The following is a 22,164-nucleotide window of genomic DNA, read 5'->3' on the forward strand; positions in this document are numbered from 1 at the left end:
ACTGTGAAGACATTACAGAGAGATTCTGCAGAGACATTTCCAGCAGTGTTCCCTTAATGACTGCTCTGTACAGTTGTTGCCAGAGACATAATAAGTACCTGTTAGTGGCAAAGGGGAAAGATGTATTAATAAATATGTATCTGAATATCAGAAGCTGCTAGTCAAAGGAACAATTTTAAATGAAAATCTGACAACTTCAACTGATTTTTTTACGAAGCTATGAAAATACATGATAAAACCTGACTATTTCCATCTTTGCTTCAGAGGTATTTGTGTATCTCAACAAGGAGGAGAAAAATAATATTATGTGATGATAGTATTACCAGCTTGCCACGTAACTTTTAGGATCATTTGAATTAGAAACTCTAACATCTCTAACATTTCCTTTAGGTTCAAATCCATGGCATGGAAAACATCTCATTAGAATTACATTCCTGAATTCAAGACAAATTCTCATAAGCTGTATTTATAATGCTAGTAAAGGAGGGTCACAGACAGGGGAACTACTAGTTCACAGGCCAGGAGGCTCAGGTGGGCACATATCCATCTTGCAAAGGAGAAATTCCTTTGCAACAGGTTTGTCTTGGAAACAGCTAGTCAAGAACACTCCAAAATAGGAGTTAGAAATTGAGTAAATAAAGGGCGGATGGTCAGGATCCAGTGCTCCTTATCAGTATCAACCCACAGAGTCCAGGAGCTTGCTTCTGCTGTCACTTTGGACAAAGTAGAAGTTAACTTTTTCATCAGTTTTTAAGATACACCTATTCACAATAACTTCTGAACATAAAAGCAAAATAAAAGTGTGCTGCTCTTCTGTACATATACTTTACTGCATTATGACTGACAAATTATTTTATTGGTGGGTTTGATGGATTGTGCAAATCAAGAAAATCATTTATATACATACCTAGTTTACCAGCATGTTGCTTCCAGATATAGGGATCAATGAGCATGAACACATGAATTCCTGCTTTTCAGAACAGTTTGATGCAAACAGTTTTTATTTACTCAGTCACTGGTTCTTCAGATCCTAAACAGTCTTCAAAAGAAGTTGTTTCACTCAAAACCAAACCAAAAGAATCATAAAACACACACAAAACGGTCTTTCCAAGGAGACTCTCCATATATTTTTGCTTACTGTGGGGCTTTCCAGTTCCTTAGCACCAATAGGAAGTCCAGGATGGTTTTGTTTTACAAACAAGCCCAACGTTTTCAAATAGGTTTCCTTTGCCTCCAGACAGCGGCGCACACAGCGGTCATTTCAGAATGCCACAGTCGCTGTAGAGGAATGCTGCACTGCTTTGCTACAGTCTTCACATTTTCATAAGTAGGCTTGATTTTCACAGTTCAATAAATCAGACTGCAGTTTTCTGAATTGCATGATTTACCTCACAGCAATGAAATGAAAGCTCAAAGGAAGATAAAAGTGATTTTAATTTCAGAAACTCCTTTGGTACACCGATCTTAGGGTTCTCATTTAATGCACAGTCTATTTGTAAAGAAAAAATAAATAATCAAAGCTACTTTCCAAAATGATGCTCTGGCTGCATCACTATGAGGCTGAATAGCTGTTATCAGTGGCTTAGTGATAATACTACAAGTAAAGCATCCAACATCCAGTGTATTAGATCTGCAGTTTATTTATTTGCTGGTACAATTTAGCAGAACTGACTAGCATGACTAGTATTTGGGAAGTGGTTTCTAAGTTAAATCCAAAATGCTTCATAAAATTTATTGTGGGTCAGTTGGTAGTGAAGAGGCTCAACATTACACAGCTCATGTTTTAAGCTCCCAAATTTCTTTAGAGTTACTGAGTTGCATTATAATTCTCACGAATCTGCTTAGGATCCATTAAGGCAGCAAAACATTTGGTTCCCTACTACTCCGCAAGTATTTTAAGTGATTGGTAAGATTTGACAGCACTCAGAGAGTAATGCACACGATGTACTGCAAATACATTCAATCACACCATTAATATAGAAGTTCATTCCATCCAAATAAACCAGGTTCTATCCAAAACAGAGTTTTGTATGAGCACTCAGAGAGAAATTCAGTAGGATTAATTATACAGCTTATATCATCAGTACATAGCTCAGGTAACATTCTGTCTTTTCAGAACTACCTCTAAACATATGTGCTATTTCAGTCTTAAATTAAACGACCAGAATAAAGCTCAGGAGGCATTTGCATGGTGCACCAACCTTTAGTGTCCTCAGATAAAGAAACAGTGTGATTTCAACTATTTCAGCTATCATCAATGAGATTCCAAGATACAGCTTAGAATGAAAAGCAGTTTGACATGAGGTTCTTTCAAGTGCCAGTGACAACTGAAAAACATTCTAATCATATGGAGCATAAAAGCAGAGTTTAAAGCTACAAGAAAATTAGAACTTAGTATTCAGCTGGTTGCACCCATGTGCATGTATACATGTATTTACATTTAAAATACTCATATGCACCTTTTGGTATTTTTTGTTTAAACTACTTTTTCCTCTACCTTCTAGAAATGTTTCTATTCCTGTAATATAAATATTCCTTAAAAAAAAAAGAAAGTATTTGCCTAAAAGTATTTAGAAAATTACTATTGAAACTGATGATTATTTTTTCCCCTCCCCTTTGACCTTTTAGTCACAGGTCATGAAAAACATAATAGGCAAGTCTGTAATTTGGCCTTCAGCAACTTTGGAAAACACACACAGGAAACAAGAGTTGAAACCTACTCAGAATTTCACTGTACAGTAGTTAGCTGAAATTTTTTTTTACTTTTCTCTAATGCCAGCCTAAAATCAGTATGAAATGGCCCAGTTGTGTCCTGCTTTATGTTTACCTTACTAGAAACAATATTGTAACCAAAACCAATTCAAAACAAATAAAAAAATCATGATACACTAGTATTATGTTAACAAACAATGAAGGCTCAGTAAAAAGAAAACAAGGCAAAGAATAGAATAGTGCACTGTGGTTTTATTGATGGCAGCAATGACAATTTGCCCCTTTTGTATGTAAAAAGTATTCAGCTTCATGTATCTAAGAACTTTTTAAAAAGTCTCTTGTGGTGTCAGGTCCAAATTCCTTCTGCTCATGTGAGCTTTCATGGTTCCATCCTGTTGCTTGGAAAAAGCCAGCATTTCTTCTAGAAGTCTTCAGCAAGTTGGAGCTGCCAGTGAATTTCCTCCCATCTCGAGAAGGTTTCTAAATAAAATAAGAAATAAAATAAAAAAATAAAACCAAAGAACAACAGAAAAAGAGGTAAGCATAAAACCTCTCTGCAATTTGTGCAACATACACTTTACTGCTATTTCATTTCCTCTCTCCAAAGGAGTGCACAGCTGCCTTTCAGCACTTACGGAGACAGGTCTTTAATCAGGGTTGTGCTTCAACACAACAGACACGACTGGCGTAATACAAGGAAAGAACACTTTCTGGCAATGACTTCTCACCAAACAATGCAGCTTCTCCATTGGTAAAACTTCAGTATAGATTTTAAACTACGTGTGACAAGGTGTGTATTGCCTCTGCTATGCAGGAAAGGAAAACCCAAGAAGCTCTACGAGGCGAGGCTGAGGGAGCTGGGGTTGCTTAGCCTGGAGAAAAGGAGGCTCAGGGGAGACCTTATTGCTGTCTACAACTACCTGAAGGGAGGTTGTAGGCAGGTGGGGGCTGGTCTCTTCTCCCAGGCAACCAGCACCAGAAGAAGAGAACACAGTCTCAAGCTGTGCCAGGGGAGGTTTAGGCTGGATGTTAGGAAGAACACCACCAACACTTACACACCACCACTTCATTCACTCTTCCCAAGACAGAAGTTTCTATAACTCTCCCTGGATGTCTGTTTTCCCCTCTCCCCCAGCTGACCAAAGCCAAATACAGTTTTCCAGATCTATACTATGAAATCAGGGAAATACCAAAAAAATTATCTAAACCCACAAAATACTTCCCTGGTTTTGGCTGCTGGTTACACTAGGCACACTTCATTTGGCTGATCACAGTGACACTCCTCTGAGCCAACCACTGAGCTGCTTTAGAACTCAATTCTGGCATATGCACTGAGCAATTTCTGCGTAAAGTATCTTATGACATGTTTATTGATAGTGATTGATATTCTTACTTAAAATAGAATATCAAATTACATGGGCCAAAATAGAATAATTACCATTTGGGAAAGAGTCAATAAATTTCTTATATTTACATAATAAATGCATCACTTACTCCTCTACTGCAAGTACTCCCCCAAATGAAAGTGGTATTTTAGCATATAATAAAGAACAGTAAAATCACTGGTTACCACATGTTAGAAATGCCAAAAGCTGCAGAGATCTGCACCATCTATTAAGCCAACTGAATGTGGAGGACTGAAGCAAGGAAAGCAACTATAAAGCTCAGTAAAAATAAACTGACAAAGATACACTGTAGATGCCCCCCAAAATAGCATGCAATGTTACAAAGCTTTCTTTATTCCAGATAGAATTTTAATCCATGTTTGGAAATTGAGGATTTAGAAGATCTACAAGTAAAATGAAAGCAATACAGCATACTTCATGTGTTTAGGAAAATAACTGTATCTGAGTTTTCTGACTGGCTTTTCTAGACTTCTAAATATCAGGTGTATTTTCTGAGGATGATATATAATCCCCTCATTTCTGCTAACTAACAAAGTATAGGGACAAGTATATCCTCAGGATTCATAGCACAGTAAATATTCATAGGCCTTGTACCTCCCCCATTCAATGGCTAAATAACTGATTTTAGATGCTAGCATTGCAAATTCTCCTTCCCTTGCTAAGCAAACAAATAGAAAGAATACTTATTCACATAAATGCCTCATAAAAAGTAGAACATGAGACACTGGGCAGAGACAGAGTTCAGTAGGAACTGCAGCCATTTATTTCAGAGAAGTAGCTGGTCCAGTGCATGTGAATTCAAGAAAGTTGTGGCTGCTCTCAGATGAAAAAGTATCAAGTAAAACCTTGCTCAAGTGGCGTGAGTCCTTTCACACAGCAAAGTTAAAAAGCTACTTCCCAAAGTGGTTTTCTTGCTCTTCCCACAGATATGTTAAGTCTCTACAAGAGGACACAGTCTCAGGCTGCGCCAGGGGAGGTTTAGCCTGGAGGTTAGGAGGAAGTTTTACACAGAGAGACTGATTGCCCTTTGGAATGGGCTGCCCAAGGAGGTGGTAGAGTCACCATCATTGGAGGTGTTCAGGAGGAGACTTGATGGGGTGCTTGGTTGCATGGTTTAGCTGGTTGGGTGGTGTTGGATGATAGGTTGGACACGATGTTGAAGGTCTGTTCCAACCTGGTCTATTCTATTCTATTCTACTTACAGCCAAAACATCCAGAGAAACAGAGATACCCAACTTCCACCATAACTAACACATCCACATAACATCTTAACACATAGGGGATCACAAGCAGTTTCTAACCTAAAGAGACAAAAGCATAAAACTTTCACTTAAATTGTAAGACACTGATTTAGTAACAAGTTCTTCATAGATGTAGGAATCACTGCTCTGTGCTTGCTCCTATTAAATGAAGTAGGTCATGCTCATATTGTTGTTTAATACTTCTTTTTCAAATGAGAAAAAAATTTTTCTACCAACTTTGTTTTCTTGTAAAGTGGTGATTACATTATTTGTTCAAAACATTCACCATCTGCAACCCAATCCTAAGGGCTCTTAAGCAGCCAACTACTGGCACCGTTGAAGAAAGCTCTCTTACAAACTACACAAAGACTGAGAAACACTGAGGGACAGAACAATCTTGATGTACTTTTCTCAAAATCTAATCCCATAAACAAAGAATCATTATCATGTATTTACCTTTTATTTCTTATTAATCAGTTTCTAGCTCTTGGGGGTTGATAAAATTGTTGAGTAGGTCGTGTGGAACGTCTTGGTTGACCATCACCTCCTCTGCGGAATTCTAGAGTTTGGTCATATGTTTCTTCCTCCTCCTCCTGCAGGTAAAAAGTACTGTTTTAAATGCAAGAGCAGGCAAGTGCATTATACATGAGTAGGTGTATGCACACATACACACATACGTATTCATGTATGAATGAATTCATGCACATATAGCAACTGCTGCTCTTCTGTGCTGATAAACACCTTAATAAAGTGAGATAACGAGAGTGAGGTTTTAAAACCCTAGGAAAGCTTACAAAATCAAGATGGAGACTCTCAAAACTCAATCCTTAGAGCAGCAGCAGAAGTTATTAAACATTTGCAGAAGAAAGAAAAAAAAAAAAAAGCATAGCTATTAAAGCAAAATTATTTTCCAAGAATTATACAGGCAACAAACTCAAGAAGCAAGATAAACTTGATAATCTGCCAGAGCAAGAGAAGTACCAGCTTTTAGGAGTTTAGCAAACTGTGTGCAATGAAATAAAAGAATTGGGAAATGGAAATGAAAGGAACATCATCTGGCAATATGCATACTAGAAACACAGATCTAAAACAGTACATAAAAATCGGTGATGCAGTAATAATGAAAGAAGTCTACAAGTATAGTGGACAGCAGTTTAGCTGTGAATTTTCTGTGTGCAGCAGTAATAAATATAACTTCTGAATAATGAGAAGAGAGATCATAATATATTTGCAATATTGCATTAACTCTTAGGTATCTCAATACCAGAAAGATATGGACAAATTAATTACATGGAATTCAGAGGAGGCAGGGGTATATTAACATAGCTATGTATTTAATTTGGTCAAGAAATATTAAAAGGAAAAATCACCTATTTGAAGGTAGTACACACTAAAGATAGAGGAGAATTTTAAGATCACCAGAATTGACAGCAAAAGAGAAATAGCAGAATTACAGGCTGAAAAGTTTCTCAACAAGAGTATGGTTGTAAATGGGGTCTCAGGGAAAGAGAGTTTCGTATTTTTAGTATCCTAACTCTGTACTGTAGCAGACACCAGGTCTAGAGGGAACATGCTGCAAGGAATCTACTCTTGAGAAAAGGGAGAACATTCCCTTTCATTCACAGCACAGGAACATACAGGAACACAAACCAAGAACACCGAATGATTAATTTTGTCAACTGTTCCAACACAGCGCAGCATGCATATAACAGAGTAAGCAAGTCACAGGAGTAAAATAATTGACTGAAAGAGACATGAAGGAAAAGCTACACTCTAAGGTTCTTGTGAAAAGTCAGATCTCCCTCAAGAAACATCTCTTTCCGAATCATCAGCTCAAATATCAATAAGCATGCATTTAAAAAGTAACAACTACAGACAACCACATTCCTCGTGACAGGGTCTTCTATTTACAGAGCGTGTCTGTGATCATAGCTGTATTTCCAGAACAACAGATTAAGACCTACTGCAGTCTGCAACAGCTGTAGAAGAAAACAGATTTTCTATACAACCAAACACAGAATAATTGATTTCACTGTAGCCAAAGGCTCAGAACCATTGAATACTGGCAGAAAAAGCTTACTTTTCTTAGCGTACCTCTTTTACTGCTTGCAGCACTATTGATTCCCTCATATAAAGATGTTCAATAGACACTGACTATCCCAAGGGAAAGCACAACACAAAAGGTGTCTAACCCAATAATAATAATAAAAAAATCTACAGTTTTCAATACTGTTAGCCCTAGGACCAATCCTCATCTTAGTATACAAAGTAAGCTCCCAACACTGACAACACAAGCTGTACTAACACCAAAACGTTAAAAAGCTAGCTGCCTGAAATGGGGCAAATACTTTAACTCCTTTGGTACACTTCAAGAAACCAAACAGCTGAAAATAGTTCCACGTTATTTGCCAAAAGAGTAAAGAATAAGCAACTGCAAGCTTTCTTAAAACTCCCTGCCAAAGTTTCAATCTAATGTAAAAGAGCTCATCCTTGAACAAATACGTAAATAGGTGGGTAGTAAATAGGTGAACTTCCACAGTGTGATGGTTTAAGGCACCCACATCAACAAAACCTTGGCTGAACTCAGCTGGGGAAGCAAAATGGAAAATCTGTATTTACAAAAGCCACAATGGAATGCCATAAATACGTACAAAATATACAGTATTTACAATATCATATAGGTATTTGCAAGGGGAAAAACAGCACAGAAATCCTCCTTGGGCAGGAGGATTCTGCCTCGCTCCCCCTTAACCTCTCCCTCCACTTTTTCCTCTGGTTAATTAGAAGAAAAAAGAGAAATATTAGAGAGATTTTTAGTTAGCTCTAAGCATCGTTAAGAAGCTAGTAATGCTTATCTCAGAGTTAGCTGATAAGGGTCCTCCAGCAAAAAGCAGACATGCATGCCAGCAGAGAGAACAGAATGAGAAAAGTATGTAAGATTCTAAAACTACATCCCATGCATCTAACAATGAAATTATAGTTTAGAATAATCTCTTGGTTTACTTTTTATACCCAACTGTGGGTTTGCTCGAAAATTTGCAGCTATCTTTCTTACAGGCACAGCCTGAAGCTGTCACACACATGCTCAGAATTTGGATCACTCCAAAACTGGGAAACTAATTTAGCAAGGCATACTGGTGGTTTTAAGAGGGCAGTGAATTCGACATGATTTTTTTTCTTTGCAACCTTGGTAGTCTTTGCTCAAAACCAACACAAAATTAATAGAATAGACCAGGTTGGAAGAGACCTTCAAGATCATCGCGTCCAACCCATCATCCAACACCACATAATCAACTAAACCATGCAAACGAGCACCCCATCAAGTCTCCTGCTGAACACCTCCAGTGATGGCGACTCCACTACCTCCTTGGGCAGCCCATTCCAATGGGCAACCACTCTCTCTGTGTACAACTTCCTCCTAACCGCCAGCCTAAACCTCCCCTGGTGCAGCCTAAGACTGTGTCCTCTTGTGCTGGTGCTGGTTGCCTGGGAGAAGAGACCAACTTCCACCTGTCTACAACCTCCCTTCAGGTAGTTGTAGTCACCCCTGAGTCTCCTCTTCTCCAGGCTAAGCAACCCCAGCTCCCTCAGCCTTTCCTCATAGGGCTTGTGTTCCAAGCCCATCTTACCTGTAATATACTTATCCTCAGAAAAAAGGTTGGCTATCAGGAGCAAATTTCTTAAGTAGCAAATCCTCATCAAACCTCAAAATTTATGTTGCTGATGCTTTGAAATCAGTAAAATCAAATCAAACGAGCCTCAGATGCATGCACTTCAGGTATTTTTATTAGAATAGGCAAGAGTGAAATCTGAAATCACATTCAATTTCTTGAGGTGCTGAATGAAATGAAAGCAAGCAATGAAGTTAAATGATAAGAATGAATAAGTAACAGAAAATCTTTCAACTGCTCCCTTGTTCTTCTCTATGCACAGTGGTTTCCCACACAGAATTACTGAGTCTTGTTGAAGCCATCTTCTTATCAAATGACATTATTATTTCTTTCTTGGGTCTTAGCTATTTGTATTTGATCCTAATTGCATCTAACATTCTCCAAAATAACAATTTGGCAAGTTGTATCTTCATTAAACATTGCTTCTCATTTTGCAAGCACTTGCATTTCTTTTCTTCCATTATTTCTTGCACTGATACCTTGAGTCCTCCAGTGCAGATCTTTCACCCTTTTTCTTTGGCCATTTTATTGTATTTCCACCTCAAGGACTTTCTTTCTGGGTTTTTCTTTTTATCTCAATTTACTTTAAAATCTCTCCTCATGCTCATCACTGTCATTCCTCTTGTGGTACAGTATCTTCCCTTTGTAGGCAGAACTTATCTGTAATTTTCACTACCTTTTCTTCTGTTCTTCAACCTAGAAACTTTAGCTGCCTACATTTGTTTCCATTATAACTCTGCAGTCAATTACATCATACATCTTGCCACCAAATAGTTTTCCAGTCCTTCTTGTTGCCTATTTTTTTCAGTGTGCAAGTGAATCACTATCAGCCTGGATTATTCAATTTCCTACTTCCTTATCCATGTAGACTACATTTTGTAAAGCAAAGTTAGCCACAGATCTCTCTTAAAGCATTTTCATTCTATTTCTATTACTAGTAGAAGCCGCATATTAGTACAGTACTTAAAAAACTTAGATATTTCATCAGCTCATCCTTGAGTGTATTATTCATTAGTTATTTAATATTCCAGGATTCAGGACTGAATTGCCTAGCACTTGCACAATGCCTAGGGCTACGTATCCTGAGATTAAATGATACCACTAGGCATAACTGCAGACATCTAAAACTGGCAGATGCACAGGAAAAAGCAAGGAAGTTTTAACAACATTTACAACACTACCAGTGAAATGCACAAAGACATTACTGCAGGTTAGAATGACATTAAAGACAGTGTGGGGAGTCAGCATTCTTTAGGTATTTCAAAAGAGGATGGTGAACAGCAAAATTTAAGTCTTTGGGAATTTCAGCTTCCATTCAAAATTTTGCCACAAGAATGTGCTGTTAGAACAAAAATGTCAAAAGTATCCCACAAGACAGACTAGAGTTTGAAAAGTATAATATAGGATTGTATGCACACTCAGTGCTTCCATTTTGGACCCATACATTCTGAAGAGTTTGTAGTGATTTCTGAGCTTAGTGAAATACTAAGTAACTTCAGCACAGCCAAGTGACTGCCAGCATGCTTTTACATTAAAAAACAACGGATTTCATAGTTACAAAGTTATAAATCCAATATTTAAAATACTTTAACAACTGATTTACTATTATAGTTAACCACATTACAACAGATTGAACTCATATTGCATGAAAAGCTTTCTCATTGAATTTCAGCAAACTTTCCTCAGTGCATTCAAAGTATTGGCTACAAACTTATATTCCTTGAAGTGAATACTTCCTGTATAACCTTCTGAGAACAATGGATAGGTGGATTACACTAAAGAGCAGAACAGAAGTTATGTATTACAAAAAAGCTTTGCTGAATGGTCTGCTCACAGACATTTAGGCTGCATCTTCAAGTCACAACTTGAACAGTTCTGGCAGTTTGCCATGTACAAAATAATCACCTCCTTCTATTCCTGCTTATTAGCAGAAAATTCTGCCCTGTTCACTGGGCTAAGGTTTATCAGTTACAGCCCTCAGCGGCCTATTAAAGGATGAGCATAAGAGCCTGAGCAAGGAGGCATAAAGGAGCAGCATGGGCTACAAACCATAGGACAAAGAAGGGACAGGAGGCAAGGAAAGCAGAAGACATTTTCCATCTCAGTAATGTCAAACCACTGTTCCAGTTTAAGCTGCAGTTTTAATTTCCTTACAGCACTATACCAGCTACTAGGAAAAAAATTAAGTCTATTCCAGTTGAAACCACAATACTCACATACCCAATTCATGGAAAATTTCATGAACCCAGTACACAGAGTGTTGGCTTCCTTGCAAAATGAACTTTTCTTTCATGTGCATTTCAACTCCCATGTCCTGGTGCAGATTTAATGCTTCTTTGCATTGGCACTTATGCTGGCAACAGGTGCCTCCTGCTATTAATACAGCAAGTAATCTCTTGTTTTGCTGGTTAAATTCCTTCCCTAAAACTTGTTTCCTTTGTAGAATAGAACAGAACAGAATAGAATAGGTTGGAAGAGACCTTCAAGATCATCGCATCCAACCTAGCATCCAACCCACCTAATCAACTAAATCATGCAACCAAGCACCTGAACACCTCCAATAATGGTGACTCCACCACCTCCCCAGGCAGCCCATTCCAATGGCCAATCACTATGAAGAATTTCTTCCTAACATCCAGTTTGAACCTCCCCTGGTGCAGCCTGTGACTGTGTCCTCTTGTTCTGACACAGGTTGTCTGAGAGAAGAGACCAACCTCCACCTGTCTACAGCCTCCCTTCAGGTAGTTGTAGAGAGCAATAAGGTCACCCCTGAGTCTCCTCCTCTCCAGGCTAAGCAAGCCCAGCTCCCTCAGTCTGTCCTCACAGGGCTTGTGTTCCAAACCCCTCACCAACTTTGTTGCCCTTAATCATCCAGTCCTGATCTCCTTGAGTATTTTGACTTTTGCGGTTTCTACTTATTTCTGCTTGCATCAATCCAAATTACAGACTAAGATTTTCCACATGTAGCAATGAAACCAAACAGAAACCCTAACCATGCTATCACCATATTGAAGAATTCACCTTTTCTAGGAAAAAGGGTGAATGTTTAGGCATTTAAATTGCAATTATGCTACACTGGCTAAAGTGTCTGCTTCATCTCAACACTTAAATGGATTCTTAGAACACTGTAACAGCTAGGAGTAAACCAAGATTTAATAGACAAAATAATTTTTGTCAGTTAATAAAAGCACAAACCTTAGGTTACACGACCTTGGAGTGGCTTAATTTCAATATTACTGCCAAACAAACTGCAAAAATTCCAAGTAGAAGAGAAATTACCACTAATGTATATCTTTTGGAGATCTTAACCAAGTACTGACTTTGCGACAAGAACATTTTTTAAGTGTCTATTATAGAATAATTCAACCCACTTGCTCTTGACCAATTTTCTCTGCAAGTAATGCTTGTTAAGTTATGTTCATTACTTAAAATAGCAGTTCCTCTCACTGAATAATATTTGAGGGGCTGTGGAAACAGTTTTTTTTCCACAGTACACATCCCTATTAATATGTCCTTAAAGGAGTCAGGCTACCATTACACTTTAGAAAAATACACTTTCAGTGTGCTCATACATAACCTGCAAGACATTGCAGTAACCTATCACTGATGACTAGAACTACACATAACTCATTGTAAAGACATTAATCAAAAAGGTTGCTTAAAATTTTTTTTTTTAAAAATCTATAATGCAAGTATCACAATTTTTTTTAAATTAACCTTTTAATATATAAAATTTGAATAGTAGTGATATTACACACAATTATTACTGTTTCTAAGCTCTTGCCTGGATATCTTAAAGTGCATCAGCACACTACAATTAATAAATGATGGGATAAATTCAATTAAGGAACAAATTATGTCACACACTTAAAATTTACCAATTCTCTTAAGTAGGGTGCAATGCCAGACAGTTGCATGAGTATCATCATGTCTTACTACTACAAAACTGTTTTCCTTTTTCTGTTCCTGCACCTTGTTCTTTCATATTTCCATTCCCTTTCTTGCTCAGATGTACAGTTGTAAAGCTTAACCAATGCAGGTTCAAAAGTCAAGATGGTCAGCATTAGGGAGGAAGAACTGATTCCTACTCCAAGAGCTGATAACTGGTCATCAGCTCAGTCCATGAAATCACTCTCCTAATTACTCTTAACTTCTTTTCCCATTACAGTAATGTTGTGGAATGTGCAATTAGTCTGCCCGCATTCAAATGTTATGGGTGTGTGAAACAGATTTCTGACATTAGAAGCAATTAAGTAAGAATAATTCGAAGTTTTTCTGAGAATAATCATTTAGGAGCTGAAGTGAAACTTAACACTTTCTAACCAGAGTGTGTGCCTGTTAGCAAGTACTCCCAAAGCAGCTGTTTGAACGCGGAGTTACAACAAAAGCGAGTGAGGACTTGGTAATTTCTAAGTTAGTGCCCCACTGTTAACCACCTTCTTCTAAAGCAGAATCCTTTATACAGTGTAGTATTCTACATTTTATGGTTTTATTTCTCTTACCAAACATGACCTGCTCTGATTTATTTTTTTTATACTTAAACCAGCATTTTAATTTTTTAATGTTTAAAGTAGTTGCAACACATGGCAAGCAAAACCACACAGCCCACATATCTCATTAACTTTAAATTAGCCTAAAGACAAAACCCACTAAAATTCTAATAAAACTGGTAACTGTCTATGGCACTTGTGAGAATAAAATGAGAGAAAGGCAAAGCCAATTCAAAAATGAAGAATCAGGTATTTCTTAACTTTTGAAAGGTAAACGAAAGGGGAAAAAGATCACAAGAGATAGGAAAGGCCATACTCACTTTCTAACTCACAAAGTAAGAACAACCTCTGTCTTTCCCCATAGACTTATTTCTACATACCCAGCTATATATTTTTGAGGTAATAAAGACAGAGCTAGAATAAACATTTTATCTTCTGGTTAGGATGACAAAATTTTTTGTAGATGATTCTTAGAAAAGCACACAGAAGACCTACAGAACACCAAGAAAATATAGGATAGGGATAGGGATAGGGATAGGGATAGGGATAGGGATAGGGATAGGGATAGACCAGACCAGACCAGGTTGGAAGAGACCTTCAAGATCATCATGTCCAACCCATCATCCAACACAACCTAATCAACCAAACTACGCAACCAAGCACCCTATCAAGTGTGTGGAAATCATCTCCACTTCCCAGTTTATGGCTTTCTTCCTGCTGAATATTGAAAACTCAGTGTGTCAGCTGGTTGCATGCTAGCGAAAAGGAGGCTCAGGGGAGACCTTATTGCTGCCTACAACTACCTGAAAGGTAGTTGTAGCCAGGAGGGAGTTGGTCTCTTCTCCCAGGCAACCAGCACCAGAACAAAAGGACACAGTCTCAAGCTGCGCCGTGGGAAGTTTAGGCTCAAGGTGAGGAGAAAGTTTGTCACTGGAATGTGCTGCCCAGGGAGGTGGTGGAGTCACCATCCCTGGAGGTGCTCAAGAGGGGACTGGACGTGGCACTTGGTGCCATGGTCTAGTAGTCATGAGGTCTTGGGTGACAGGTTAGACTTGATGATCCTTGAGGTCTTTTCCAACCTTGTTGATTCTAGGATTCTAAACACACACAGAGACCACAACTAAATACATTCCTATGTATGGTACGTCAAACTAGGTAGCATGGAGCTACATCTCAATTATCTGCTGATTTTCTGTTTGCAAATAAAGAATTTCAAGATGACCCCCTTCCCTGACCAGTCTTTTCTTTAGTATCAAAAATAATGATTATAAAAAAATAAAATCATTTTTTCTGTAGCCTTTCATTGATCAAATATCTGCAGGCAAATAGTTCACATTTTCCTGGTTATTTTTTTAATACTCTACAGTTCTTCAAGGTCAGCAATTCATCAACAAAAGCATTCTTCCACATTGATTTGAGATACTAATTTTACAATAAATTATTCAGTAATCCTGAAAAAAAATTATCAATGTATATATGAACTTTTAAAATCAGATTTATCTCATTTTTTCTCTGCTGAAAATATCAGTTGTGACAAAAGCAGATGGTCTTTAAACACATCTAAAGCCTAAATGGTTCTGCTACGACAATATACATCCCAAGTTTTGAGTGAAGCAATAAACATTAGACACCAAGGAATGGCCATGGAAAAGAATTACATATTTCAATATAAGACTGCTAAAGGCAACACAACAGTTAACTTGGAATCAGGCAGTTTTTTACTCATTGCCTTTCTTCAACTCTCAAAACAAAGCACACATTTGTTTCCTAAACAGACTACATTTCAATTACATTTACATAAAACTAGGATAATGTAAGCCTGGGGCATGATTATCCCACATTTTGCTAGCTTATCTGTTCCCCTTACTTACTGCACAGGTTATTCATACTTGCAGTCAATCCCTGTGGCACACATTAAAATAAATGTGTAACTCTTCTTGGGAGGTTTCTGCTTGAAACAGACAGTGTCCTACAAGTTGTCACTAGGTTCTCAATACAGAAAAAAAAGCTTCTGCATGCTAAGTACTATCAGTATAAAAATATAAATATTTAGAGGTTGATTTTCAATAATCTAAAAGAAAAGTAGATACACTGAAGCAAGATCTGGGATAGGACAGGATAGGATAGGTTGGAAGAGACCTTTGAGATCATTGAGTCCAACACTATCTAATCAACTAAACCATGGCACCAAGCACCCTATCCAGTCTCTTCCTAAACACCTCCAGGGATGGTGACTCCACCACCTCCCTGGGCAGCACATTCCAATGGACAATCACTCTTTCTGTCAAGAACTTCTTCCTAACATCCAGCCTAAACCTCCCCGGGCACAGCTTGAGACTGTGTCCTCTTGTTCTGGTGCTGGTTGCCTGGGAGAAGAGACCAACCCCCACCTGGCTACAACCTCCCTTCAGGTAGTTGTAGGCAGCAATAAGGTCTCCCCTGGACCTCCTCTTCGCTAACATGCAACCAGCTAACACACTGAGTTTTTAACATTCAGCAGGAAGAAAGCCATAAACTGGGAAGTGGAGAAGATTTCCACACACTACATAGCTCTAGCAGTGTGAAATCAGTAACAGTCAACACTATAAGTAGTTATGTGCTGTAAGGAATAATGTTACTTTAATGAGTAATTGTACCAGTTTTTGGAAAGAGCAGTAAACTAAGGGCCTCCATGTGTCCCCCCAGCATGCAACTCTCAGCCCTTCCATCTCTCCAACATTTTGCTTTGGGTTTGAATAACGTATTTATCCAGTTTTTCAGACTATCAGGTTGAACAAAAAACCTTTGGAAAGATTTAGTTTACACTGGTAATACAGACACAGTCCTAAACATATGGCAGAAGAAGAAAATTTGCCTAGACTTGAAAAAAACAAAACAAACCCCAATTATCATCGTTCAGTTTCTTTGCAGTAAGTGCCCTCATAAGAAAAATCATGCACTTCCATATGGGGAGGAAAAAGGTATTGGCTGAGATACTGGACTTATTTTAGTATGTAATCAGGAAAGAAAAAAAAACAACACAAAACAACAAACAAAGAAACAAACAACCCCACAAAAAAAAACCCAAACCCGAAACCCACACACCTGCCAAAAAACACAATTCAGAAGTGAAATACAAAGTGATATTATCTGAAATTATCTAATGCTTTGCTCTTAGGGCAAAAAACCATTATCAAAACCCAAACAGAGAAGTAGTGGGTTTTAGTCAAGTTTTAGGTGCCACAGAATGCTCTGTGCACACACAGCCATGACAAAATTTGGCATTCAAATCCCCAAAGTCAAACACAGAGATCCACAGAGGGATCTGGAGAGGCTGGATTGATGGGCTGAGGCCCGTGGTATGAGATTCAATAAGGCCAAGTGCCAGGTCCTGCACCTGGCTCACAGTGGCACCATGCAATGCTACAAGCTTGGGGAAGAGTGGCTGGAAAGTTGCTCCCTGGAAAAAGAGCTCTGAATATTAGTTGTCAGCAGGCTGAATATTAGTCAGTGTGCCAAAGTGGCCAAGAAGACCAACAGCATCTGTGTTCAGTTTTGGGCCCCTCACTACAAAGATGACTTTGAGGTGCTGGACTGTGGCCAGAGAAGAGCAACAGAGCTGGTGGAGAGTCTAGAGCATAAGTCTCATAAGAAGTGGTTGAGACAACTGGGGTTGTTTAGTCTGAAAAAGAGAAGGTTATGGGGAGGCCTTATTGGTCTCTACAATAACCTGAAAGAGACTGTAGAGAAAAGTGTTGGTTTCTTTTCCCAAGTAACAAATTATATAACAATAGGAAATGGCCTCAAATTCTGCCACAAAAGGTTATATTGGTTATTAAGAAAAAATTCTTTACTGAAAAGGATTGTAAAGCACTGGAACAGGCTGCCCAGGAACATGGTTGAGTGATCATACCTGGAGGTATCTAGAAGTGGTGTAAGTGTGACGTTGGAGACATGGTTTAGGAGTGTCAGATTTATGGTTGGACTTGATGATCTTAAAGGTGTTTCCAACCTCAACACTTCTATTATTTCTACAGCTCAACTGGCCTAGAATTCATTGGAGATTCAACTCCTTACTAGGGACTCAACTCCTCTCCCTGGACAGCGGCAATGAAACTCTGTAACTTAGATGCAATTTCCAATAGCTGGGCCATGCAATACCCAGCAATGAGGACTGCAGCCATAACATAACAGGTTAGGTTACATCAGACACCAAAAGGAGGCTCATTAAGTGCAGAGGGAAAAGCGGCAAGACTGAAATGGACCAAGAAGGAAAGCAAGCCAGAGAAGCCTCGTGAAGTTTGCACCCAATGTCTTGTAAAATCTTACTTTCAGCCCTAGCACTGAAGAAAGCTCATCATCACTGTCCTAGAGTGAAATGGTACACTGAGGGAGCCCCATCATATTCTGAGAAAACCTACATAATTTGTGCTACTCTCTGAAACATGAACGATTCTCCTCAGCTCATTAGCTCAGCATCCGCATAGACTCATTTAATAGTAGTCTATAATGTCTCTTGTAGGACATGAAAAAAACCATGCAAATTACATTACTAATGTGAAGAAAATAAAGCATGAGTAGAGCCTCTGTCAATGTTAGAAACCTCACAATTTTAACATTAAGCAAGCAAGCCAACAGAAGCAGAAAAACACCCTCCTCAAACCCAAATTACCAAACAAACAGGAAAAAACCAAAAGGAGCAATTTAACATGCTTTAACATTTCTGAAGAAAAAGCAAATCACCTTGCTGCAAAATTTATCTTCAGATTCAACTTCTTTTATGTTCTATAATGAAAGAACTAAAAACAAGTCTTGTTTACAGGTATTATTATCAATAACACTGGGAAGCCATCAAACAAGGAAAACAACTCCAAGCATTTCAGGCATTAACCATCCCTGTACAAGGAAACTTCAGTACATTAAATCATGTGTCCAATCAATATGAGCTGTATATATAAGCAGTAACATCTTTAATCACATGCAGATATGCCACTACAAGACAGGTCTGTCATAGCTTCTTGTCTGCAACACCAAGCCAAAAGTATCATGTCTTTCTTTCCTAGACAGCAATAAATCAGGAATGCTACATCAATTCCTCCAGTTTCTCCTCTTTAATAAATATATTAATTCAGAGCACTGGAAATGTGAACAAACTCAAAACACTGAAATGTAAAGGAGACATGGAAATCAGAAAAGAAACTGTGATAACATGAATAGTCCAGACATTTTTACATATCAAATTTCTTTTACATATTCCACATGTTCAAGCTCAACACATGCAATATAGAGAAATCCAAGCACAAAATCCTCCAGAAGTCTCAAAACAAGTAGGAAGAACTTTCATCACATGAGAACAGGATAAAAAAAACAATACTTCAAAAAGGTGAAGCTGTGCTGTAATAAAATGAAATTGCAAGCCACTTTAAAGAAAGGGGTTTTGTGAGGAACAGCATCTCTCAAAATAAATGTGACTGTTTGAGGCTGTGCCTTTAAGGAAGGGGCCCTCTGGCTAAATGTTTATAAAATATTTTGTATTCTAAATTAATTTCATTGGCTGATTATTGTGGGAGGTGATGGTCTTAGACCCAGAGCAGCTGGGACTTTGGGTAGTTTTCCTTTTCTCTGCTCTCCCTTTCAGCTGGACTGCTTCTGGGCTTCTGGCCAAGAGGTAAGAACTAGCTCCTGTACCAGGCCTTCCTTTTTTCTGCCTTGCTAACCACCCTTTCTCTCTTTTTCTACCTCTTTGGGGGAGAAGGGAGGTAGGGGGGTGAAGGGGGCACAGGGGGAAGCCCCCTCTGTTGGGGGTCTGGTTTCTGATCATGTTTATTTGCTGTATATTGCTGTACATATTGTAAAATACCTGTATTTGTGGTGTTACATATAATCTGCTTCCTGTATGTGCTTGTAAATATAGTCTGCTTTTTTTTCTCCGACTGAGTTTAGCCGCAGTTTCTTTCTCTGTGGGGGAGGGAGAGCTAGGCCCTCTCTCAACCCACCACAACAAACAATATATGGAGCCCAGCATGCAGTCTCTAAATAATGAATCAATATCCTATGCAATTTAATGTAATAACAAGGAGATGGAGGCAACACAGACAGTGCAATGCTCAAAGCACCCTCTCTTAACTGTCACAACTTCTTCAGTGACCTGATCTGTAGGGCTGGGAAATAATTTGTAGTATTTAATAGTTTGATGAATAATAAGAATAAAAAAGCTCAAATGAAAGATTCAAACATACTTTGCAATTCAGAAAATGGAAAGCCATTGTTTTATGCCCTCTCAGTATAAACTACTTCCTCTCAACTGAAATTTGCCTTCTTTTAGTTTGTGAAAAAATAAAATGCAAGTCCTTAACTACATTTCAATATCAGTTACTACATTTCAGCAAACAACCAGTAACTTTCAGAGGAACAGTTAAGACCATCTGTCTGTATTCCAAAACAGATACATCAAGCTAAAGGCTGAAGAAGAATTCTCAGAGAATAGAGGTGCTAAAGAAAAATACTCTACTAGTAGTTTATCAGGATAATGCTGTCCACAATCCTTGTCTTCAAATACCACCTCTTAAAAGAAGGCAGGGAGAAATAAAGAAATTATTCTGACAGAACCCAAAGGTTCATTCTGTGTAAAGGCACATATAGTGATGCTCTGCAAAAGATGTGATGGAATTTAAAGCAACATTTCCAGTGAGTAAAAAAAAAGTCTCTGGTAATGAAATTAAAAGTAACAGTATTTAGGACAGACTATGAAAAGTACTTTTTCAGCCTGGCAGGACAGAGGCAACTAAGTCTGCTAAATCAGAAGCAACTGCCTAAATCTGAAGTGTGTTAATTATCCAGAAAGATGGCCTTTTGTGGATCACTATTCACTTCTCAGGTTAAGAAATATGCACCACCACTCATAAAGGGGAGTCTGAAATACTCAGCCTTCATTTAATTCATTCGGTCAATGTACAATTACAAACTGTAAAATTAGAGATTTTCCTAAAAGTGCAGAAGCCAAAGACATCAAATTTTGTCTGATGCAACTATTTAGGGATGGTTTTTTTTCCTACAGTAGTCTTAGAACTGGTTAAGTAGACTGTACAATTCTTTTAGTGTAATCATGAGCTCAGAAGCTAGATAAGAGATCCAACCAAGACATGTTTATCTACTGTACCTACTAAATTATTTAATGGGAATCATTTCCTGCTTGATGCACAACACAAAAAGATCAGTGTGATGCCAAGGCCATCCAGGCTGAGAGCAGTAAAGAAATGGCAACCTATTGTTCAAATAAGTATTTGCCTGTCATAAATGCAGACACTGGGATGGGTTCAAAACCTGCATAAATCATACAGGCAGAAATCATCTCCAGTTTGAAGAGGAAGCTGTAAGCCTTTACAGCTGTAAGCCTTTGCTTAGTGGGCTTCAGTGTTGCTCTCTACTCGCTGGAAACAGGGTCAAATACCTTCAGAAACTCATGGGAGTTTACTCCTCTACTTACCTGAAACAAGGGACAGGTATAAGAAATCCCTGCATTATAGTTTGATTTCAGGTAATACAAAACCTTCAGAAGCTCTTAGAGCTCTGTGAGCTACCAGACAGCTTTACCAAATATGAGCTCTCAAATGTCTGCCAGCATGAATTAACTGTAATCCAAGAACCTTTGCTGTTTTCTTTCTTCAACTCATTCCTTAACAAAGCAAAGCTGCAGAGTAGATTTTTAGTTTCCACAAAACAAAACAAATTATAGACGAAGCAGAATTACACATACCTTAATAACAGTCTTTGCCTTCTTACCTCTTTAGGCATACAGTACAAGATAGAATAATAGGAAACTACACTAAATTATAGACTTCATAATTTTTAAGTGAATTACTGCAAGCAGGGTTTGTATGAATTCTATATTGTCTGGGGAACAATCAGAATATGACCAAAACAAATATAGGTGGGAAAATGCACATCTTTATTTCCTTCACATAATAGTAGAAAGATAAAAAAGAGTAATCATGTAAATAGCTTGTGACCAAGTAATTGAAGAATAGAAAAGGGAAAACAAGGGCTTTGGGGGGCAATTTCACAAGATAAGCACTCAGGCTACATATTTTCATAATTCACTAAGAAAAAAATAATCTTACATGTTAGAGAATAAAATTAAGACTTAAAGTTTAAATAATAGCTTTATTTTTTTTCCACAGAACAAGCTATTAAGTGAGAGAGGAAGGCCCTTAATGCTCCATGCCTCCCAGCTGTTAGTAGAGTCTTACATATTTTACAAGAAAAAGCAGTTCTTATTTCTACAATGGCTTTTCAGTGATTTTTTCTTTTCATTGTGATTATAATGTTTTCATTAAGTGACTTCTCCTACATTAACAGAAATAGATACAGTACTGTAGTACTACATACAAGATACTCAGAAGAACTTAGAATCTAACAGTGGAATCAAAATGTAATTTTTGTTGTTAAAAGTATTTATGAGTTTTGCAAGCACAAAGGAAAAAGAACAAAAAACAACCCACACTTTTAGTGTTCTCACATATATTTTATATGCACACTGTCTGTGCTTATTGAAAAAAACAAACAAAAAACCTCCCGCCTAGCTTTTTTATTTACCTCATGTAAAATGCAGCTTTATCTTCTATACCCACAGCTAACAGAAAAATAAGTAGCAGCATGTTAGGTG

General features: G+C 38.0%; 1 protein-coding gene across 3 annotated transcripts in view; it reads right to left on the bottom strand.

Moving 5' to 3' along the window:
• Window positions 1-2,224: 2,224 nt before the first annotated feature.
• The window catches only part of TDRD3 (tudor domain containing 3), a 119,230-nt gene continuing 99,290 nt past the window's right edge, over window positions 2,225-22,164 (bottom strand). For all 3 annotated transcript variants that reach the window (XM_054163052.1, XM_054163051.1, XM_054163053.1), the window contains 2 exons: window positions 5,816-5,952; window positions 2,225-3,192 (listed from right to left, as the gene is read on the bottom strand). In XM_054163052.1, coding sequence (XP_054019027.1) covers window positions 5,833-5,952 — 120 coding nt within the window. In that variant the 3' untranslated portion in view covers window positions 2,225-3,192; window positions 5,816-5,832. The remainder of the gene's footprint in view (window positions 3,193-5,815; window positions 5,953-22,164) is intronic.

This window comes from Dryobates pubescens, chromosome 7, assembly GCF_014839835.1.
Source record: "Dryobates pubescens isolate bDryPub1 chromosome 7, bDryPub1.pri, whole genome shotgun sequence".
Lineage (NCBI taxonomy): Eukaryota > Metazoa > Chordata > Aves > Piciformes > Picidae > Dryobates > Dryobates pubescens.